This window comes from Protomyctophum bolini (assembly GCF_963924005.1).
Source record: "Protomyctophum bolini genome assembly, chromosome: 11".
In the NCBI taxonomy this organism is placed as follows: domain Eukaryota; kingdom Metazoa; phylum Chordata; class Actinopteri; order Myctophiformes; family Myctophidae; genus Protomyctophum; species Protomyctophum bolini.
The window spans coordinates 34,357,024-34,378,934 of NC_137872.1; the positions used below are offsets into that span (position 1 = coordinate 34,357,024).

At 42.5% G+C, this 21,911-nt stretch overlaps 2 protein-coding genes across 2 annotated transcripts in view; both read right to left on the reverse strand.

Moving 5' to 3' along the window:
• The window catches only part of shank1 (SH3 and multiple ankyrin repeat domains 1), a 106,406-nt gene extending 104,960 nt beyond the window's left edge, over positions 1 to 1,446 (reverse strand). Inside the window, exon 1 of the mRNA XM_080776676.1 lies at positions 1,311 to 1,446. The gene's annotated coding sequence lies outside the window, so the exon portion shown is untranslated. The remainder of the gene's footprint in view (positions 1 to 1,310) is intronic.
• kmt5c (lysine methyltransferase 5C) lies at positions 5 to 20,837 on the reverse strand. The gene is made up of 9 exons (XM_080776677.1): positions 20,519 to 20,837; positions 19,443 to 19,575; positions 15,908 to 16,073; positions 15,698 to 15,807; positions 14,645 to 14,808; positions 13,201 to 13,220; positions 12,180 to 12,313; positions 11,900 to 12,048; positions 5 to 8,646 (listed from the first exon to the last, which is right to left on the reverse strand). Exons 2-9 carry the CDS (start codon positions 19,553 to 19,555, stop codon positions 2,927 to 2,929), a joined length of 6,576 nt encoding a protein of 2,191 aa, XP_080632803.1. The 5' UTR covers positions 19,556 to 19,575; positions 20,519 to 20,837; the 3' UTR covers positions 5 to 2,926.
• Positions 20,838 to 21,911: the final 1,074 nt, after the last annotated feature.

Here is a 21,911-nt window from a genome sequence, read left to right on the forward strand (position 1 = left end):
GCAGTGGCCATTTGGAACCGAAACCAGACATGAACAGGAATATAGAACGTGCATGAATTAATAAAGAATTAGTTGTCTTTAATGATGTAGGCTACATTTGTACAGTACTACAGAAGACTTTGGGGAAAGACTGTGTCACCCATTTAAAAAACACACAAGAAAAATAGGCTGGAACAGAAATTATCAAAATCATGGTGTAGGTCAAATGGACTTAAAATTTAAATACTCTAACGTAAATATTCAGTACAGTATGTCATCTTTAAATTTAAAAAAAAACATTTTATATCGTGCACAATCAATGTAAAATGTTCAGTTACATTAAAGCACCATTTCAAGAATGAGGATACTGAAATAAATAATTGGCCCTTCCGTATAGACAGTACAGTTTTGTGGTAGGCTATGTAGTCACACACTTCCCCAGGCTGTTACATGGAGCAGCATACCTCCTGATATGAGTGGAGTGCTCACCACACATCTACAGTCAACAGTAAATAATCTCCATGTTAAAAAACAGCATGTACTGTATATCTCCACATCTCTACAGCAGGCTAATCTCACTTTCAGCAGACAAGTCATTCAACCTTTGAAACAAAGCCAAATTAGGGCTTAACCAATGAGATTGTCTTTTTTTTCAGGGCGTTACTGTTAACACAAGTGTAACCATTGATGCAATGAATGATTCTAAAATCTTACGAAGCGCCTGACCTTGCCTTCACCATAAGGATCTCAATAGCATGCTGTTCTATAAACTCCCGAAGCTCAATAGTAGAGCATTAAATACTACTGGCCTGCAGACTGTGCAGAGTACTGTATATATCAGTGGTTCCCAAAGTGGGGCCCGGGGACCCCCAGGGCAGGGTCCTTGAAGGAGTTCCAGAGGGTCCCCAGCTAAATGACAGTTTGGAACCAAATGGACCCTTAAAGGTCTGTAACTCTGAGTGTACAATGGAACCATTTGTACACTCTCAAGAGTAAAATTAACATTGATTTTACAATATAAATTGGGGGTCCCAGAGATAGACATGGCATTCAATGGGGGTCCGTAGACTAATGCAGGTCAAACGGGGGGGGGGGGGGTCCTTGAAATTAAACGGGTTGAGAATCACTTCTTAGAGCCGTGAAACTCTTCTCTTATGGGGGTCCCTCCCTGGCATACCGCTTGGGGTCCGTGGGCTATTTAGTGTCAATTTGGGGGTCCTTGACATGAAAACATTTGGGAACTGCTGCGTATTGCCGTCTCCTCCTCCACCCTCACCCAGTAAGTACTCCAGCCACAAAGAGCAACAGTTCACAACGTCACTCACACACACCTCGTGTTCCATGTGGAGTTGGCAAGGGATCGTTTTCATCTCTCCAGGTCTGGAAGCCACTTTTCAGTACACTGTTCATGCACAAGCCTTTCATTTTTGCACTACCAACATTAAAGAACCTAATGCAATTTGGCATGGCGACACCCACACATCAAGTACGACACTGACAAACACGACAAAAACAATGTGCATCAGCAAAGACACACACGCATGGAATCATACAGTGATCTTAAAAAAGACCATTCCATAAAAATGTGTCGCTTACTGTAAATACAAAATGAGGGTAGAGCATTTCAACGGGTTCTGCAGGAAGTTACAAGAGCATATTAAAGAACGAGGCACAAAGCTGCCATGTGATATCCAATCAGTACAAGTAACAGCAAACTACTAGTGTGGAGCGGTTATTTCTACTGTCATATATACAGGAAACTTACAGTCTGGGGTTTTCTATGTTTATATAGAGGCTTCGGAAGATATTCAATCCCCTCACTGTTTCCACATTTTATTGTGATATAGAATTGAGTTATGCAACAACAAATCTTAAAAAAAAAAAAAAAAAAACGCCATAATGATTTCTTATTATTTTTTATCCAATTTATAGATGTCAGTCACACAAGTGGACTCCAGTCAAGCTGAAGAGACATTTTAAGGAGACTCAAAGGAGGGTTGCAACAGTTAAGTCAATTGATAAAAATAAAAATAAATAGATCCTGGTAAAGTTCTTTGTGACACAATTGTCACATTGAAAATGTATAATGGACATGAGATTTGTTGACTCAACGTCAATTCTGTGAGTTAAATTTGGCGAGGGAAGACAAAAGTAGGCTACTACTTTTGCTGAAGTGACAAAATGCATTTTTTTGTGCTATTTCAGCCATTTAGATATTTCATATTTGTTGATATACTTAGAACAGATAAAACAAATAATCAAATAATGTGCTTCTTGGTTATTAGATTACTTAATAAATTAAATCGATAGAATAATTGCTAACAAAATAATAGTTGCATCTGTAGTTTTGAATGATATAAATGAGTATGAGTTTTTATAAAGATTAAAAAATAAATGTATGGGGAATTGTGAGTAGATTGATGACCCACAATACCCTATAAAACACAAGACACTCAGACCAATAGATGGCTAGCCTTTTGCAGAGGCAGGTACCTGTAAAATAAATGAAATTATATCTATAAGTAAGCAAAATGTGGAAAAAAGTGAGGGGGGATAAATCCTTTGAGGCCAGAGTATGATTTGAACCATACTGTATGTCCTAAAGTTGAAACTGTTTGTTTTCAAGATGCATTCTCAAATTTACATTATTTAAGATATAGTATTTCATAAAAAATAATTTACAAATGTTGACCTTCAAATTTCACTAACATAAATCACTCTAGAAGTCATTTTGACAGTTCATCCAAACAAATGCCAATAATCACTAAATGGGCTTCAATAAATGGTAGGCTGTAAATGACACGGTTTAGAAAAAAACATTTTGTTGCAGAAATGATCCCCTTGATCATATATACATGTAGCCTAAGATCCAGGAGATGGCTGTGGGTACAAACTGATCATATATACATGTAGCCTAAGATCCAGGAGATGGCTGTGGGTACAAACTTTAGTCTGAATACTGAAGGTCTAAGTCCACTGTGCCATCGGTTACCACTAGCCTTACTCTCTTGGGCTTTGAGGGACCCATGGAGTGGGAGGATGCTGTCGGTCCATAGTGGGGCGTTGATGGTCGGTTAACAGGCTGGCACGGTTGCTGCGTGTCCCTCCTGCAATGTTCGTCCTGTCCTTTGAGCCCGGCAAATCCCTCCATTGAAAAAGAGGACGGATTTGAAGGGTGAAGTCCACAGGGCTCAAGGACCAGCCGCCCTTGCGTGCCCGAGGGCTCCATCAGACAATGGTAGGTATAGTTTGTGGGCCCTAAACCCGGGTACGTCTGACCGTCCACCCCATCCCTTAGGCCCAGGGTCAATGAGTGATCTCCAGTGAAGTTAAATACATAAGGAGGACCTTGATAAGCGTATGGAAAGGAGGCAGACGAGGGCGTGGTCTGGTGCTTGTGCGCTGGTGTCTGTGTTCCAGGTGTGTTCTGTGCCACGTGGGGACTACTGTGCTCAGACATGGCGGGAGAAAGGTTTGGGTCAAAGCTAAAGTCAAAAGGGTCATGTTGAGCATAACATGGCTGGTGTCTGTGTGTGGTCGACGGAGTGGACTTATCCTGGATCAAACCTTTGCCTTGTGGTGAGCCATAACTTTCAGACACTTTGTTGGAAAAGTAGAAAGGCCTTGGGAGAGTCGAGAAGTTTTTTTGTGTCAAGTCAGTCTCAATAGTTTGGGGTTTTGAGAAGTTTTTTTGTGTCAAGTCAGTCTCAATAGTTTGGGGTTTTCCTGACGCCTTGTTTTTATTCAAGGACTGGGGGAAAACTGAGTTAGCTTTGTTGTTATAAACATTTGACCTGGCAGGGTTTCTGGATGAATTGAAATGACCCACATCTTTTTGAGAGGTAAATCCGTGAACTGAAAGGTTATCCTTATGGCTTTCTGTAAAGTCTCTGCGTGCGGCAGCCTCTGCTTGACGACTCTGGTTCTGAGTTTTCATAATATAATTTGATTTTGCAGTCGGAATTCTAGACATGTCCGTTGGTCGGCCTGCAGCCACATTGTCTTTACATGGTGCACTACACAAATTTGGGCTCGGCTTTCCTCCTTGATACTTCAGCACCCTCTGGATTACAGTAGAGGTTTTGTCCTGGGAGTTGACTACTAGATTGTCTGCAGGATTTTGATTTTTCACAGTGAAGAGCTGAGAAGGGAAGAATTTGTTCGCCGTTTGGGGGACAGCCTTGGTCAAGGAATGCTGGGGTTCACCTCTGATTGCGTTTGTCTGATTATTGGGAAAAGACGTAGATTTGCTTGGAATGCCCACACGATGGAAGGGGCCTTGGGTTTTACACTGTGACTGACTATACTTTGACTGACTAGTTCTGACATTAAAGCCTTGATTGGTAGGTTGACCTAGAATAATGGGAGATTGAGATGTAATGACAGCAGAGGTTGTGCCGAAATGCCGAGACATGTTTACCCCATGTGGGGGTTGAATTCTGGAGTCTTCTCTGGAGAGTTTCATTCCTGGATTTTTACTCAAAAATCTATCCATAGCGGTCACCTCAGCACTACTCATAGGTGGGAAATTTAAACTGGAGCCGAGTGGGGGTTTGTCTTTGGAGAGATCCTGCACTACACAATCCAAAGGAAGAGAGTCACTTTTAGAAGTAATGAGGCTTGGGAAAAATTGCAGATCCTCACTGTTGAAGTTGCCTGCTGGACTGGGTGGTCCAAGATATGGCGTTTCTGGGTTCCATGTATCAGAGGGGCTATGAGAGAGTGGACTGCTGAAGGGATCCGAGGCTGGCTCTAATGGGCAAAGGTCAGTCGGTGGTTGATAATACCCCTCAAAATTGAGACACTGAAAGTCCAGAAGGTCATCATCGCAGCAATTTGTAAAGCTAGGCTCAGTGGAAAGTATACCATCTGAGGAAGTGAATGGAGGTGAGACTGGTGACTGGGACGAGGGTTGGATAACAGAAGCAGAGCCACTAGCATAGGACACCGTTTTTTCCAATGCCTGAGAAGCACACAAGCCTTCCGTGAGTCTGGACAGACTGTTGTCAATTTGTTGGAGGGTATGACTGAGGCAAGTGGTGGGCGTTTCAACTGGCCCACTCTTGCGTGATTTCTCCATTTTGTGCCTCAGTTTTCTCCCTCCCCCAGCACTCATCTCCGTCACTGGCTTTTCAATTATTCTGTTTGGAGCAGAAGCTTTAATTTGAGTTGCACCTTCATTAAGTGGTGAAGACAAAGATGAAAGACATAAGGACGGAAGTTCAGATGGAGGTGCTTCTGTTTTCAGAGGACCTGAGTTACTGTTCATTTTATGACAAGAAGCAGGTGGATATTCTTCTTTGGGTTTGCCTAAACACAGCAACCCTTTCTTTTCCTCGTCTATAACGTGACCCTTTATCTCCCTCTTGGCTTCTCTCTTAAACTCAATTTTTAACGGTTTCTCATCGCCGTCTTCCACCTCCCAAACATCTTCTGTCCGCCTCCGTAGTTTGATTATTGGTAAGGGAACACAGTTAAATTCAGGCTTCTGTTCGTGTTGTGCCACTGGCTGTTGTAAAACTGGCTCTTTTACAACTGTATTCTCCACTTTTGGTTTTTGCTCTGCCCCTAAGACAGGCAAAGTCTGACTGGTATTTTTATGATCCATGCTCTTTTCAGGTACCCGACTGACTCCACAAATATCCTTTAGCTTCTCCTTATTTTCCACTGTGTCTTTGTCAGATCCACTAGGTTCACACTGTTCAATGTTTTTAAGATCTTGGTCATCATATGAACATTGGCCTGCAGGTAACCCTTTACTTTTCCTCAACCTCTCACCCCTCTTTTTCAAACGGTGCAATCTGTCCTTTGATCTCATACTAGCGTGCACATGTGCCCGTGCTGCTGCCATCTCCATGTTCAAATTGGATACAGAATCCATGATGGCCTTAAAAGGGTCACATGTCAGCAAATCACCTTGAATTTCTGTAGTTATTGGCAAATCCCCATCAGCCTCAGACTTCTTCAATTCCCATTTTTTGCCTTGCTTTCTCTTAAAACGAATCCTGAAGCATTGATCCGTTTCATCCTTTACACAAACTTGCTGGGGGACAGAAGTGTTCAGCATTTCAGATCCAGGTTGGTTTTTCAATTCATTCCCCTCCCCATCATTTTCAGAATGTTGTGGGTCAGTTTGTTTGTTCTTAGGAAGTCTATAATTATCTAGTACCTCGGCATTGTCAATCAAGTCCTTGCCTTGTCTCTCCAGTTTAACTTTTGAACGAGTACGTCGGATGGGAGAATTATTTTTAATTGCACTTTTGTGCATCATGTTCTGAGCCTGGGCCTCAGTCTTCTTAACTCTGCCTTTACCCTCACCTGAACACAGGGAAAGGTCCTGCCTTTCCTCTGTGGAAGAGTTGAGTTCTGTGACAGGAGAGGTGAGACCTTGCTCAGTGTCCATGTCCACAGAATTTCTGAACATGCGTTTCTTCAGAGGAATGTTGGACTGCACATGTGCCTGTGCACTGGTGTCTTGTTGAAGACTACTGGTGGCTTTCGCAGGAGAAAGGGACTTTTGACAAGGAGGTAGGGGGTTAGGGCATTTTGCAATGTCATCTTTCTCAGGCGCCAATTGAACCTGCAAATTTTCATTTCTCTGCACCTTACCTCTAGTTATAACTTCTGCAACACAGGTACCTACAACTCGTTTTTGTTCAGATTCAGTTTTATGTTTTGCTCCTCTAAGCCTCTGGCTTCGTTTTGCTACGTTCCGTCTAGGCAATGGATTTGGGGATACATCTCCGCAATGTTCCATTTCTTCATTAACTGAGGTAGACATCTCATTTTCTGTATTTTTCACTGCAGAACTTGCATCTTTATTCGTTTTCTCATTCTTTAGAATATCGTACAGAAGGACTCTTGCCCGTTTTACAACAATGTCCTCCTTACTACTGGACTTGTTAGCTATATTCTCAACCTTTTTGATCTCCGCAATAATCTCAACCTTTTTGATCTCCGCAATATTCTCGACCTTTCTGCTCTCGTCTGTTCTTTTCACTATTTCTTCTACCCCAGCTTTACGAGAATCCTGAACCTTAACGTTGTTGCAAACTATGCTGGTTTTCTTTTTGCTTGTTTGACTGTGATTTCCTGCATCAGATTCCTTTTCTAGGCTCCCTTTATCCTTACATTCTGCAACAGGAGCTTTTGCAACATCACCAATTTTATTTTTTCCTTCACTTTTATTTTTAATAGTCTGCTTATTTTGTATACTAGCCTTTTGTACACTACCCTCTTCAGTGCCCGTCTGTATTTCAATTACCTTGCAATCTCCACTTTTCCCAGTGTCTGTCTGTATTTCAATTACCTTGCAATCCCCACTTTTCCCAGTGTCTGTCTGTATTTCAATTACCTTGCAATCTCCACTTTTCCCACAGTATGAATCACCCACAGCTTCACTCAGCTGTCCCTTTGTTGCATTAATTTTATCAAGCGTCTTGAAATACATCTCCCTCACCCCACTTTTACCATCAGCTGTGGAGACCTCTGCACTTTCCCCCTGCTTCTGCTGAGATCTGGATAGCCTGGTCTCTGCCTGTGCAGACACTGGTCTTGTCTGTGGCTTTTTATTCATCGTCAGGCTGCACTTTCCACTCACCATCAACTGTGCTTGTTCCTGTTCATCAGCCCTTTCCACTTGTATGCTTCTTGGTTCCGACATCCTTATTAGGTTCACTGTAACATGCTTCAGTGATTTGAGCGGATCATCCTCAAGTTTATCAGATTTATCCAAGGCACTTTGAGAGACTTCACCAATTTCAGTTGCATATTCATTTGAAAGTTTCCTTCTCCTCAACCTGGATGATGGGGGTCTAATGTTTTTGATCCCCACTTGGTCTGTTGTTGGACTGAGAGCGTTGCTGTCCTTGGGCCCGCTGCCGACAGTGTAAGTCAGTTTGGTAACGCAGGATGCATCTGCACTTCCCCTGGTGCCATCACCAACTGTGATATACTTGTTACTTTGACTTTCTGTGTCATCTGCCTCATCTTGTTTTGGAGATTTTTTCTCCTTGCTTCCGTCTATTTCAATAAGACTACCAACTGAAGCGTCTCTGGACCTGGTTTGACGCGTGTCCACGTTTTGAGCCATGCTCCTTATTCTTGAAGAGGTCACTGCTTGGACCACCCGTCTGTCTGCCACTTCGGCAGACTTCTCACTAAGGCTTGATACAGCAACGTTAGGAACCCTTTTCTCATGAAAAGCCACTGCAGAGTCCAAAGTGAAAGGCTTCAAATTTATCTCACCAACTGGGGTACCACGGTGAATGTCACTGTCATTTTCTGTTTTCAAGCGTAGTTCTTTCAACTGTTGAACTGTATTACCATTGCAAACGTCACTACGGGTTTCTCTTTTCAAACACAACTGTTCAACTTTATCTTTTGGCTTAACTTCTTCTAACAGATGGAGCAAGGCTCTCTCTTTACTTCCTGGGTCCTTACAATTAAGCAGAAAATCCAACGTGTGGCGCCGTATTCTGACTCTAAGGTCCTTCAGTTTAACTTGTGATGCAAGCGTCTGACACTGCCTGGACGAGGGAGATTTGAGTTGACCTTTTTTTGTTCTTCTGTGCTTTGCTTGTCTCCACTTCTGTTTCCGAGTCAACTTTCTGCACATCAAGGCGTTCCTCTTCATTTGCAGAGTAAAGGAGTTCCTTGATGGGATGGCTAAGAATGGGAAACAAGAACAAAAATATTGAACTTCCTGCTCAACACCAAATCAGTTTTAGTTTTAACATTTGCTAATGTTTTGATTATCAGTGGCCGAACAGTCAAACTGTGTACTACTGTCAATAGTTACATACAAGGTCCTAGGACCTTGTATTTAGAGAAAACATTTAGATTTGCATGCTTTGTTTGTACCATCTAAACTAGGTGTGTGTGTGTGTGTGTGTGTGTGTGTGTGTGTGTGTGTGTGTGTGTGTGTGTGTGTGTGTGTGTGTGTGTGTGTGTGTTGTGCCTAATTTGATGTGAACCAAACATTAAATTAAAAGGTTCAGTTGTTACAGTCTGCTTGAGGAGTCACAGCAGCCAGTAATGCTGAAACTCATATCAGACATCTCACACTTTTTCAGGTAAAGCACTCCTAAAAAAAAAATTATTTGGCCATGGCACCCCATCTCAAAACGATATTGTGCCAGGGACCTCCAGAAGCAAAGATTAGAGATTTTCCAAAAATAGCAGATCTACAAGCTTGTATATCTGCTATATATATATATATTTTTTTTTACACAGGTTTAATGTTTGTTTCAAGTTAAACAAACATTGAAGTGAAAGCCCTATGCCACACAGGCAACTTGTCCACACTGACTGAAGGGAGAAGTTGAAGAGTCAAAAGGATCTCTATATATTCTGCTACATCACAATTAATAATTGATCTGCACCGCACAGACTCAAATGAAACGATAGACGTACCAAAACACTCCCACATAAGCAAACATGCAGTCACACAGAAGCAGAGACTGTTGTATTTTACGTACGTCCATCTCACTCTATGTTTCGCATACAATCCGAACAGCAAAGGACTCTTGAACCATGACAGTGAAGCAGGGTAAACTAATTTGCAAGTCGTTCTAAAGTCGGGTATAATTTGGGTTTTATTCGATAACCGGTACTTTTAAAACTGGGCCAGTTCCTTGGACCAGAAATGTAATTTATCAAAAAAAGAAAAAAAGTCAATGACATTGATGTCTTTTTTTATTTATTTTCAAGGCAATTACCTCCAACAGCATTATCATTATAAGGCTATGTTCCTGCTGTTCTACACTACATCCAGCCAACCAGGAAGAAATAGCAGAGCGAGGCTTTAAACTATTCAGGACGGGAGCATTATGTTATACTATTTTTGAAAAATATATTCTTTCAGAGTGAACGTTTTTAACTCAAATCTTTGCTTCGGGTGGGGGGGGGGGGGCTGGAACAACATGTATTATTATATTTTCAGATGGGGGTCCGCAGCCAAATAGAGATAATTCTGAGGGTCCTTGAAATTAAAAAGGTTGAGCACCGTCTAAATTGGTTAACCTTTGCTCTTATGAAATAATCTGAGTGAGACCATTTAGGAGTAGTTCTCCGTAAATTCAAGCCTTCATGGGATCTCATGAAATCTCATCTACAAATTCTGCTTTCCTTGTATGGAATCCAAATGACTGAAATCAGTCATAGTGACTGAGAACAAATCCATTGGTGTTCGTATGCACTATGGTTGGGGGAGTGTCTCTGCTTCTACACCAATCTTTGAAAGTGAAATGGAGCATTAGGCATGTTTTAACCATTTAATTAACAAGCTAACCGTAGGCTACTGGTGGTCAGAGCAGTAGTGTTGTTTACAAGTCAGTAGTCACATGTGACACTCTATTGCCTGTAATGTCTGCTTTGGAGCACCAGGGGGCTCCAAAGTGGACATTACAGGCAACATAAGATTTAATGACAGCTCAGCCTCAGGCACCAAAATGAAGCACAGAAAAAGGTCCTCTAGTTCCAAGTCTAAAGGTCCCTGCACTGCATTTTTAGCGGCGTTTCTCCATCGGTTTCCCGAAAAACGCGTCCAGTCTGCAACCACCTTAACCCATTCTGACCGGGCACCCATTTTGGTGTTAGCATCATGTTATGCTTTACCTATTGAAAAATAGCAGATCTACAAGCTCATATCGCGCCACCGAGTGGCGCGATACGAGCTTGTAGGTCTGCTATTTTTGAAAAATTCGAAGAACGACTGACATTTTTCGAATCTGATCTCAGGTCAGAATGGGTTCATCAGACCAGTGTGTGTCCAGTGGAAACCTCGTATGAATCTGATCTCAGGTCAGAATGGGTTAAGGGGCCGTTCACACCTGAGACACAGCCATCTCTTCGGTGTGTCCTGTCTCTTCTGTGTGTCGCACAGCTCACAATGCATTTCCGATGGGAGTCACATGGTTTGATGACACAACCCTGTTGCGTGGGGGGGGGGGGCAGAAGACTGCCATGCAACAAGGCTGTGTGATCAAACCACATGACTCCCATTGGAAATGCATTGCGAGCTGTGCGACACACAGAAGAGACAGGACACACCGAGGAGAGAGAGCTGTGTCTCAGGTGTGTACGGCCCCTAAGTATGCACCCATGGGCTGCGTTTATACTCGAAGGAGTCGGATTGGATTCCATTTTATTTAACCCATTCTGGGCGGGAACTCCTTTTGGTGTTTTACCCCCTTAGGCCGGGATTCGTGGAACCCATTTTGGGTGTTTTTAGAATGGGCCTCAGGCCTAAATGGGTTGCATTTACATTGGATATGACATTTGGGCATGTCATTATAGGACAAAATAGAAGATATACAAGCTCAAAACGCCTTGCGATGCAGCACGTTTTTAAGGAGCAAAGATAAATAAATCAGCTTGCATTGAATCAAATGCAAGTATAAATATAGATTCTGACAAGCCCACATTTATCCCAATATGTTGTTAAAGAGAGGGGGGGGGGGGTGTGCAGGCATAGACAAGATGTATTTGCTAGCAAAAAAAAGTGTTGGTTGGTTGGTCTACAACAGGACTTTATAGTCATCATGACAAGGTCTTTAAGCTGTGAACTACAAGAAGCAAAGCAAGTGGTCATCTTTTTTTACTCCAATTGTTGCATACCTAAAACGACCTTCCAGTATAGATCAGGCTTTAATATTTGGATTATTGTTTTTAAATCAATAAAGGCTTGGCCCCAGCTTGTACTACAGGCCAGAGCTGATGTTTCTCAGCTAAACTAAACCTGCATTCTCTCTTGCCATTAAATTACTGTAACAGCACGCTGAACTACAACCCCAACATTAAAAAGGTCAGAACCACTGTTAACAGAGGCAGAGCAATTCAGGCTCTGTAGTAGTGTAATTATTAGTGATAGAAATTGACAATAATATAACAATGAAAGAGAGAACACAAGACTGGTTACCCAAGTGAGTTCCTGGTCTTGTAGGGCAGCACTTCTCTCTGTTCTGACGAAGGTATCGCTCCCTCAGACCGTACTTCTGGCTAACAGCATCTTTCGTTTCTTCATTATCAGGCGGTTTCCCTCTGTGTTTGAAGTGTCCTTCTCCTTTCCTAAAGAAAGGGGGGGGAAAGTTGTAATTCAGCAAGTGAACCACATAGTGAGTGTGATCACATCTAGATTAGAAGTTAATGAGAAAACAACGCTAGCTAAACAATAGAAGTGATGTAAATGTGCTACACACCTCTCACAGGTGCAGCATTCACACATTTCATTGCCTTCGCCAAAAAAGCTGGCACCATAGAAACACGTGATCTCCTCCCCAGGTGAGATTGGTCGAACCACTTCAACACAGGCGCCCTTCTCACCAGGGACAAACTGGGTGGAAATAAGAGAAACAGAGCACAAGACAAAGACAAAAGGTGACATGCCGTTAGCCCCTGGGACACGTGATCTACACCAATGGTTCCCAAACAGTGGGTCGGGACCCATTTGTGGGTCGCAGACAAATTATATTCTTGTTTCCTAAATTTAGTTTTTAATTATTATTTCAAAGCATTTTCAAAGAAATACAAGAAAAATTTAAGAATAAATTAGAAAACAAATGTTTAAGCAGTAGTGGAAATAACTGATCTACGAGTTCACAACGCGGTGTATTGTGAGCTTGTAGATCTGCTATTTTCACTAGTTTGGGTCCCGGGCAAACATCTAACCTCTCTTTTGGGTCACAGGCTAAAAAGAGATCTACACACTATACTACAACCAAGAACAGTGAGCAGGGGACGTGCAGAGTGTCACAGGGGCAGAGTCTAAAATCCCGTAAGAGGGCACTATTGGACGAAAATAGCAGATCTACAAGCTCACAACGCATAGCAGTGTGACTCGTTGAGAGCTTGTAGATCAGCTATTTTCGGCCTTCCGGCATGGCATGGAAAGGAGTGCCATTTGCATTTCTTTCACTATAGTAAATGCTGCATTCGTGGTCTGGAAAGGGCAGTTGTTTTACAGACGGGTAAAAGGGCAGGGGCTGAAGCCCCCTTTGATGTCTATGTGTGCACATCCCTGACAGTGAGAACGCACTGGGCAAATGAACTACATCAAGAGCTTACAGCTGTACGTTTCATTTTCAACAATAAAGAAAGCAACAATTATAACTATAGAACAAGTAATTCCTGGACTAAGGAGAGAAATTGAGAGGCTTGTTGATTCTTTGGTAATAGTGCACGTTTTTTAAGTGCAACTGATCAATGAATGTTAATGTTTACCTTGCAGTTTGGTCTGCAGTCTTCACCCCCACAGAGAAACCAAAGGAGAGATCAGAAAACAAAAACAATGAAGTTAGAAACATAGCCATGATTAAGAGCTGTGGCAGTTGATCTGATTGACTTGTCTCTCCAACCATATCTCTTTGCCAAAAATAGCCTATCTACATCTATGAGCAGAAAAGTTTTGGGGGGTTTTTGTGTACCTATATACCAGGGGTGCCCAAAAGGTAGATCGCGATCTACCAGTAGATTTTTTTTGGCATCTGCAACTTGAATTAAGTTGACTTGATTGACTGACATAAAAAAGGGCCTGTCAGCTCAATACTTTGTTTTCAAGAAAGAAATTGTAAAACATTCTCCCCTTTCCCATTCCAAGTGTATTTGTCTTAAATGTAATGCCAGCGCCGCTATTCCAAAGCCATTTTCAGCAATGGTATTATGTTTTCGGTGGGTAGATCATGTTGAGCTGGTCATTTTGAAAGTAGCTCTCAAGTCAAAAAAAGTGTGGGCACCCCTGCTATATACAGTACATGGCTGCACATGTGCTTGTAGTGCGTTTAACACATCTAGTACAGGAAGTGCATCAAAATAGACGCTCCGGGGTGCCAGAGTAGTCGCCAGAGTAGTGATCGCTTTTACTCTGAAAGCCATGAACCGGAAACACTTTCTTAAAAAAAAAAATTGACTTGACAAAGTGAGCTCATAATCCCCGATCATCTTACTATATTTATATAAACTCCAAAAAGCGTTCATATTTTGCGGGAGAGACGGATGAGGAGCAGAAATGCAGCGCCAGCATATCGATCCATTCATCACCACGGAGAGCGCCCTGGATGAGGAGATACGAGTCATTCTTTCCGCCGCGCTAACATGGGAGTCAATGACAAGCTAATATTTGCACAGAGCGTTAGCATACGGCAAGCGAAAAGCGAAATGCCAAAAAAAAAAGAAGGAATAATTCTGAATATTATTATCTCGCCCCGCGTCGTTTGGACGTCGCTAGGACGTCCACAGACGTCTAAGGTACCACTCGGTTCTGATCCTTATGACGTTTCCAGACGTGTTTTGTACAGAATGTGTTAATGATCAGGCTTGCATCTCATTTTGTTCCACCTCTTGGGCAGTTGATTTGTTTAAAGATTGGCAAGAAGGCGACTTCTGTGCAAAAATTAAATGGACAAATTAAGACAAAGAAGGATAACCGACTTAACTGGACCACTTTCACCACTGGTCCACCAGATTCAGTGCACACTATGCAATTATAAATAAGATGTTGTTTTTGGTTCACATTAATCATGTGACCCTACACGGTTTCTTTATCAAATTCAAGACATTTTCAAGATGCTATACATATTGGAAAATGAAGGCATAAAATGAAAGTGTGCGTGTGTGTGTACTGTGGAATGTAGATGGTAATAAATAGTGGGGGGGTTGACACACTCACCATGGTTAATAAAAGCAGCTGGCCCCAGCCAGAGCTGTGCACACCGTTTGCGTGTAGAGTACATCACGCTGAAATCATTCACTCCTGTCCTTAGGAGAGCGCTGTCAGCGGGACTCAGCTCTGCAATACATCCGAGCAGAACCTCCACCCGCTCGCCAACAAACCTGCAGAGAAACAAGTCAAAAAGTCTCAAGTATCAACCTGGGCCTGAAATCTGTTGTTCTGTCTCATCTTAGAAATGCTTCACATTGCAGGGATTTACACACTTTGGGAGGATACTACTTAAGTGTAGCTAATGTCTTATATTCCCTTTCTTTTTGTCCCACTGCTCTAATCTATGTGTGCGTGTCCGTGTGTGAGGGAAAGAGTGACGGAGAAGGGCGCAGGGGACGAGAGATGCCATAGATGAGTATAGCCTAGCCTATTGTAGTTCTATGCTGTTGCTACTGTAGATCTATACTACTCCTTGGCAAGTCAGAATACACGAGGGGCAAAGATGCAAAATGTATAATAGTGTGAAAAAGAACATTTACACGTCCTTTCAGTGAGGTGCCTTATTCAAGGGGCAATAATTACCCTGGAAGGTCACGATGGCCACCCAAAAAGCACAACAACACCATCAATAAACATAGCCAGTGTAGGGAGTCAGGGGCTAATGAGAGGCAAATGGCAGGCAGACACACTGGAGAGAGAGAGGGGCATGATAGAAGGGCTGTCTATAGCGTCCGCAGCCAGTCTTCCCACATTCACATCTAAGGCTGTGTAGCTGATCTACAAGCTTACAACGTGCCATTTCCACGTATGAAACGACGATGACGATTATGACAAAATAATTGTGATTATCTCAAATAATTAAGACAATTATGTAATAATTGCGACAGGCCTAATCGTTCAAGTGATTATATTATTAACATTTCTGTAAATGTGTGCAGGAATTTAGGCCCTGTCAACACACTGTCTGGGACATATGACTGCAACTCACATTATGAAAGACTCTGTGTCGATCCAAGTCAGAGAAATGCAGACTCAGGTTTTGAAAATAGGAATGATTACCATTGCCGTGTCGAGGTTATCTTTGCTCCATTGGTCTCTGAGGAGTATCTGTCACAGGCCTGTATCGTAACACCACTTTCCAAGAGGAAGGCACCCAGGTAGCGATACACCTGTCAACATGGAAATGGTTACAGCTATACGTTATGGTTCTCATATTAAACCAAATGAAGCATGTCCGCTGGCATTGGGTGAACACAACAGAACACCTACATGTTGTCTCAGCAGCTCCTGGCGATGGGGTCCCAGCGCGTTGAAGTAATCACCGGCTAATTCTCCCACTGCCAGGGCTTCAAACGTGCCCTGGAAGTCATGTGTACGCTTGAAGCGTAACAGTGTCTCTTTCAGGATACCCCAGCGACGGATCTCCGGTATGGGGCTGAAGAAAAACAAATGGGGAAACACCCGGTGAGGACAGAAAACAGTGTAGAATTAGAATTGTCACAACGTTGTGTGATAACGCCAAGTCTCCGTTTCTCATCTGCTACAGTCATACTAGTTGTTTTAATCCAATTATTGAGATCTGATCACAAACATGGGGTTTTACTGGTTAATGTACGGTACATCCATACTTTAGTTAAGTTTATTGTTATAGCACCACTACCTGACCAATCAGTACCATTTTTGTCTGAGTAGTGGATGAAATATGTATAGTTCTACCACTGCCAGCCACATTTGGGAACTGTATTCTGTTTCCGAGAACCTTTATTTTATTACAGAAGAACCCTAACATATACAAATATACCATATTCAATACAAAGCTTCGCTGCAGAACAACAAGACAACATGAATGCCTCATGTCATCAATTGTATACTTTTGCACCTTCTGGTTTCATGGCATTAAGACCTCAAGTCCCTGCACGACTCTAGGGCGCTGAAGGGAGCAAGGAAGATTATGGCCGACCCCTCCCACCCTGGCCACGGCCTCCTCACCCTGCTCCCCTCTGGGAGAAGACTGCGGCTGCCGAAGGCTACGAAAGCCCGCCACAGGCAGAGTTTTTTCCCTTCAGCTGCCAGGCAGCTCAAAGACTCTGGCTTCCCCTCCACCCCTGCCTCCTAGTGTCACCGGCACTTTAATCACCGGCAACATTTGATGCACTATGAACTACTGTATAACCCTGCACTTTATATTTATTTCCCTGCACGGTGTTGTCTTATGTCTGTCTATCTGTGTGAAAAAAGAATTGAATGCAATCATGTTTATGTCAAAGCAAATTCCTATGTGTGTATACACAAATGGCAAATAAAGGTATCTGAATCTGAAGATTGTAAAGGTGGTGCTGATATTCTACCTATAAAGCTGAGCTATATCCAGTGAATTAAAAAAAATGCTTTCCTTATATACCTGAAGTCTGGATTTTAAATAATACAATTTTATTTGAAACAACTATGACAGAGTAGTAGGTGAATATAACTTGCTCATCTGCACTGCAGTGGTTAGGTGGTCTCCTATTGGGAAATGTAAACCTGCAGTACAGTTTAACAACTAGTAGTACTGACTGAAGCTCAGAGTGCTCTCTCTCTCCTGAACAAGTATGTATGCCTTTTTGGCATACGTTAGAAATGTGGTCTACTCTCACACGGGAGACACAGGTTTGAATCCCGGGACGTTATGGATTTCTGCATAACTGCATAACTTGCTCTATGCACATGCCAACACAAGTAGAAAAGGCAAGAAGAAGGGTTAGGAATTAGGATTGTGTGTATGCGCCACAAAAACATTTCATCGTGCCATTTGAATTCTACATTACACAGACTAGTCCAACTATATGAAATGTGATAACCGTTTCAGTATGTACTACACACACCAGGGGCTGGGCGATATGACCTTCAGGTGTCCTTGAGGGGGTTCAAGGGGGTCCGCAGTCCGCACACCGCAGGTAATTTATTTATAGGCAATAAATGGACCCTTGCAAGTCTGTGACTCCGGAAGGGGACAAATGCAACCAAATTGACTCATACATGTCTACTTGGTTCAATTTGTCACGTCAAAAATAGCACATATACAAGATCACAGCACGTCTATCTTGAAAATGTGTAACTCAAATTTTTATTTCTAGGGTTTCCCGAGACGAAATATTTTGAGATGGGGGTCGGCAGCTAAATACAGTACATTTTGTACTCATTTTGAGGGTCTTTGACATGAAAAAGTATGAACATCACTATATAGCAACATAATGGCCCCTACAGACTGGAAGAGTTTTAAAGTTGTCGACGAGTCATCAGATTGTTATGCATTTCACACTACAGGAGTCTTTTTTTTTTAATCGACTGTCATTATATCTGTGTGGCTTTCACGCTAAACGATTGATAGCCGACTAGGCATCACACACTGCAAGAGTTCACTAAGACGCGATCCAGACCCGATACATAGACTTATTAGACTACATTTGTTTTTTATTCAGGATACCGTGATACAAGCCTGAGACCGACACAGGACGCATCTCTCTCTCTCTCTCTCTGCATGCATGCGACACACACAGGATTAGCCAGGCTACACAGGGCGAAATGTTTGTGATAGCGTATAGCCTACGTGCGCTATAGCGAGACAGGATGTAAAATCTTGGTTTTCATTAAATAACTCTGTCTCTCTCCGCATGTGTGTGCGCGCGCACACACACACACACACACACACACACACACACACACAGTCCAAAGGTTTGCTCTGCACTGTTGATTCGATGCAGTTTTATCAACATTATTCAAGTGAAATGCGTTGGTTTTATAGACTATTTAACAGCAACATTGCCCCAACAGAGCTACCAATATGTACGACAAAGGGATTTACCCAAGGAATATAGGTTATATATATTATCATCTGATCATCTATCGATACAGTCGACAGACTGAGACAATGAGCACAGCTGTCCTGTGCTCTCATTGGCTGCAATATGACCCTCTCGGGACGCGGTCGCAACCCAGTTCATACTGTATGATGTCCAGTCGGCGAGAGAGCCAAATATCAAACCTGCTAGCTATTCAGAAACGGTCAGGAAGGTGTCGGTGAGCACTTTCATCTGCGCTATATCTGCGCTGTATCTTCTTGCAGAGCCTTTCACACAGCGAGCAAAACCTCTGCGATCAAAGCCCGATCTTGCATCAGATCGGGGGTTTTGTCGGCAAGTGCCAAAAATGGTCCCAGACAGCATAATCGGAGCAAATATCGGGCAGTGTGTACGAGCCATTAGTGTTTTAGAATCTGAGTCAGTTCTTAATGGAACTGGAACATTAAACAGTGGTTCTCAGTCAGGGGACACCCAGGTGTCCTTGAGAGGGTTCAAGGGGGTCCGCAGGTAAATTATTGATAGGCAATAAACCCTTGATAGGCAATGAATATTCTATTCTACTGTTAGACGGATGTTGGTTTCTTAGCTTGCTTATGATGACTATTTCTATGTATTACCATGTGTTGTTCTTGCGTTCTGTAAGTCGCTCTGGATACAGAGGGTCTGCTAAATGCCTAAATTGTAAATTGCAATAAACGCTTACGAGTCTGTAATAAAGAAAGGGGACAGATGCACCCAAATTGTCTGACACAGCCAGGTCCACTTGGTCCCACTCCCATTTACATTCTCAGACCAAATTAAATACTGAGGATTTGACAGTGTGGTTTAGTTTGGTAGACCCGGAGATATAAATTCATAGTTTTTATAATAATTCATCAGTAATGTATCAAACTGGGGGTCGGTCCTTGAAATGAAAAAGGTTGAGAATCACTGTGATGCAGACTGCAGAGGAGTGCCATTACCTGATGCTCATCTTGTGGGAGCTGAACCCCAACAGGGGGTCCAGCACCAAACTGGTGGCCAAGTCATCGGTCTCACACAGCTCCTTCACACTCATTCTAGGCAACCAGTCCATCTTCTCCCACCATCAGCATGCTGAAAGATTCAAGTTTCAAATAATGTCACTCATTACAAGTATGTGCAGTGAAATGTCGGTGTGACATTCTCCTCTGACTGAGCTATGTATGCATGTATTGGCCCTAGTAGGTTTAGAGGAATGCACTGGTTCTAGTAGCCGACACAGCAAAATTCTAACATCCTTGGGTGCACCTTGGGTGAGCACTTTCTGAACGTTAATGTACACGTTTGCTCTGTAAATGTAGCAGTCCCAAAAAACAGGCTGGAGTTGAACCATGACGCTCTTGAAGTACGAGGATCATGTGAAGATAGATGGATAGATGGATAGATGGATAGAGATACACACGCATGTGTGGTTATAACCAGATATACAACAATGGATAATACAAGTATAATAAGAGTGTAAGCACTAAGGTCAATGACCTTACATATTACTGTAATGGCAACAACAATACACAGCGGCTATAGTTGCAATCACTTATCATACATATAGGCGGTTGTTTTAGCACGCCAACTAGTAGCTGGACTAGCTAGCTACTCCTGTTCATTTACATAATTGAAAGTAGGAATTATAAAAACACCCACAGGGTATGTTTCCATGAACATAAGTATGTCTGTCAGAGATGATGACAGCACCGTTACTTCCCTAACGGCTAACATACCGGTAAGCCCCATCATAATAACAACAACACAGCTGTTAACAGCACGCCTAATAACAATTAGCTTTGATTACCATTATAGTTCAACGTCGGTTCAGTCAGTGTGTGTGAACGTGTACTTACTACTACTGGCACAGTAGCGCATTTAGCTTTAGCCAGCAGAGAAGAATGTGGAAGCTAGGTTTAGCAACCACAACGATAGCTCTCCCGTTATCAATCCGCAGGCGTACAGAAAAGAAAAAACACTAACACACAAAAAACGTGTGCATAATGAAATATAACCAACGTGGTGAAAACCATACCTGGGAGTATTTGTTGTAGTCAACGAAGTTTTCGTCAGATTTAGACAGTTATTTGACTGCAACTGCAAGCTTGCAGCTTCTTGCTTTAGCTATTTTTGTTTTTGCAGGCAGCTGAGCTAAGTGAGCTAACAGCTAGCCCTTCTTCCGGGGGGCGCCCCGCAGAAGGCTGACCTGTTCCAGGCTTCCAGCTGTTCCTTTTTTGGTTATGACCACTTTAAATCCTCAATAGGAATGGCTGCTTGGTTGTTATTAACCCCCCCTCCCCCCATATGATGAAGTTTCATGTGTGTGAACTGAATGTAAAGCTTCCCTGCAAGACTTTGGCCTAGTACCAAAAAAAGATGATGAGTGACACCCACACAGTGTAACCGAACTACTACAACACACACACGCCAACCAACGCCGCGCAATGCTGTTGAATCTGCTGATTGGTTCAAAACCGAGAAAATACAACTTCTCGTATGTTCTCGAGCACTGTGATTGGCGGGCGCTGCTTGTGGGTTGGACCGCACAACATGATTCATGCAGTGGACAGACCCCCCCCCCCCCCAGCCCCTTACACACATATTACACAGTACACACGCCACAGTGACTGACCAGTACATTAGATAGATTAGATCATTAGACATTAGATTATGCTTGGTACTGTAATTCACAAATTATGTTATGTGGATATTTGTAGCAGCATCCAGTCACTTAAAAAAAAAGCCTGGAAAAAAGTGTCCAATATCATTAAAAAGCCTTACATTCTGATGACCAGAAAAATTGGCATTTGTTCTGTAGGCTAAATATTCTTTAATCAAATCTTCCATCATACCCATAAAAACTCAATAAGAAATGATTAGCTAGTCCAAAGTCACATGAGGTATCATTTCCATGTGAAGAAAGCATGGGTCGGTTACTCGTTTCTGCACATTCCGCACACAAGGACATCCACCCGCCTCCCGCCATAATAATGGTGCGTTCAGATGGGCAGATGAAACGATGCAAAAACGCATCACATGCTCACGCTCACTCACAGCATAATTTGCGGCAGTTTCAAGCGTCATAGCTGCTTCGATCGGCACAGCACAATGAATGGTATACTCACTGCATCGTTTAATCTGCCCGTACACGTGAACGCAACATACCAAATGTCAGCCTGAGCCCAGCCGTCACACCGCACGCGCCTCACGTCTCATCATCATGGAAGGCCAAAGTGATACAAAAAAATGTCTTCAGATTTTCTCCAAATAGCGCCCTAAATGTTGAAAGACTGAACCCAATATGTTTAGGTTACACAATCACATTGTTTTTAAAGTTTGTCACTCACAACATAATTGTTGTTTGAGTTTTGTAATTTTTAAATTACAAATGCAACTAATTAATAAAGTTGGATCACAACATATTATGT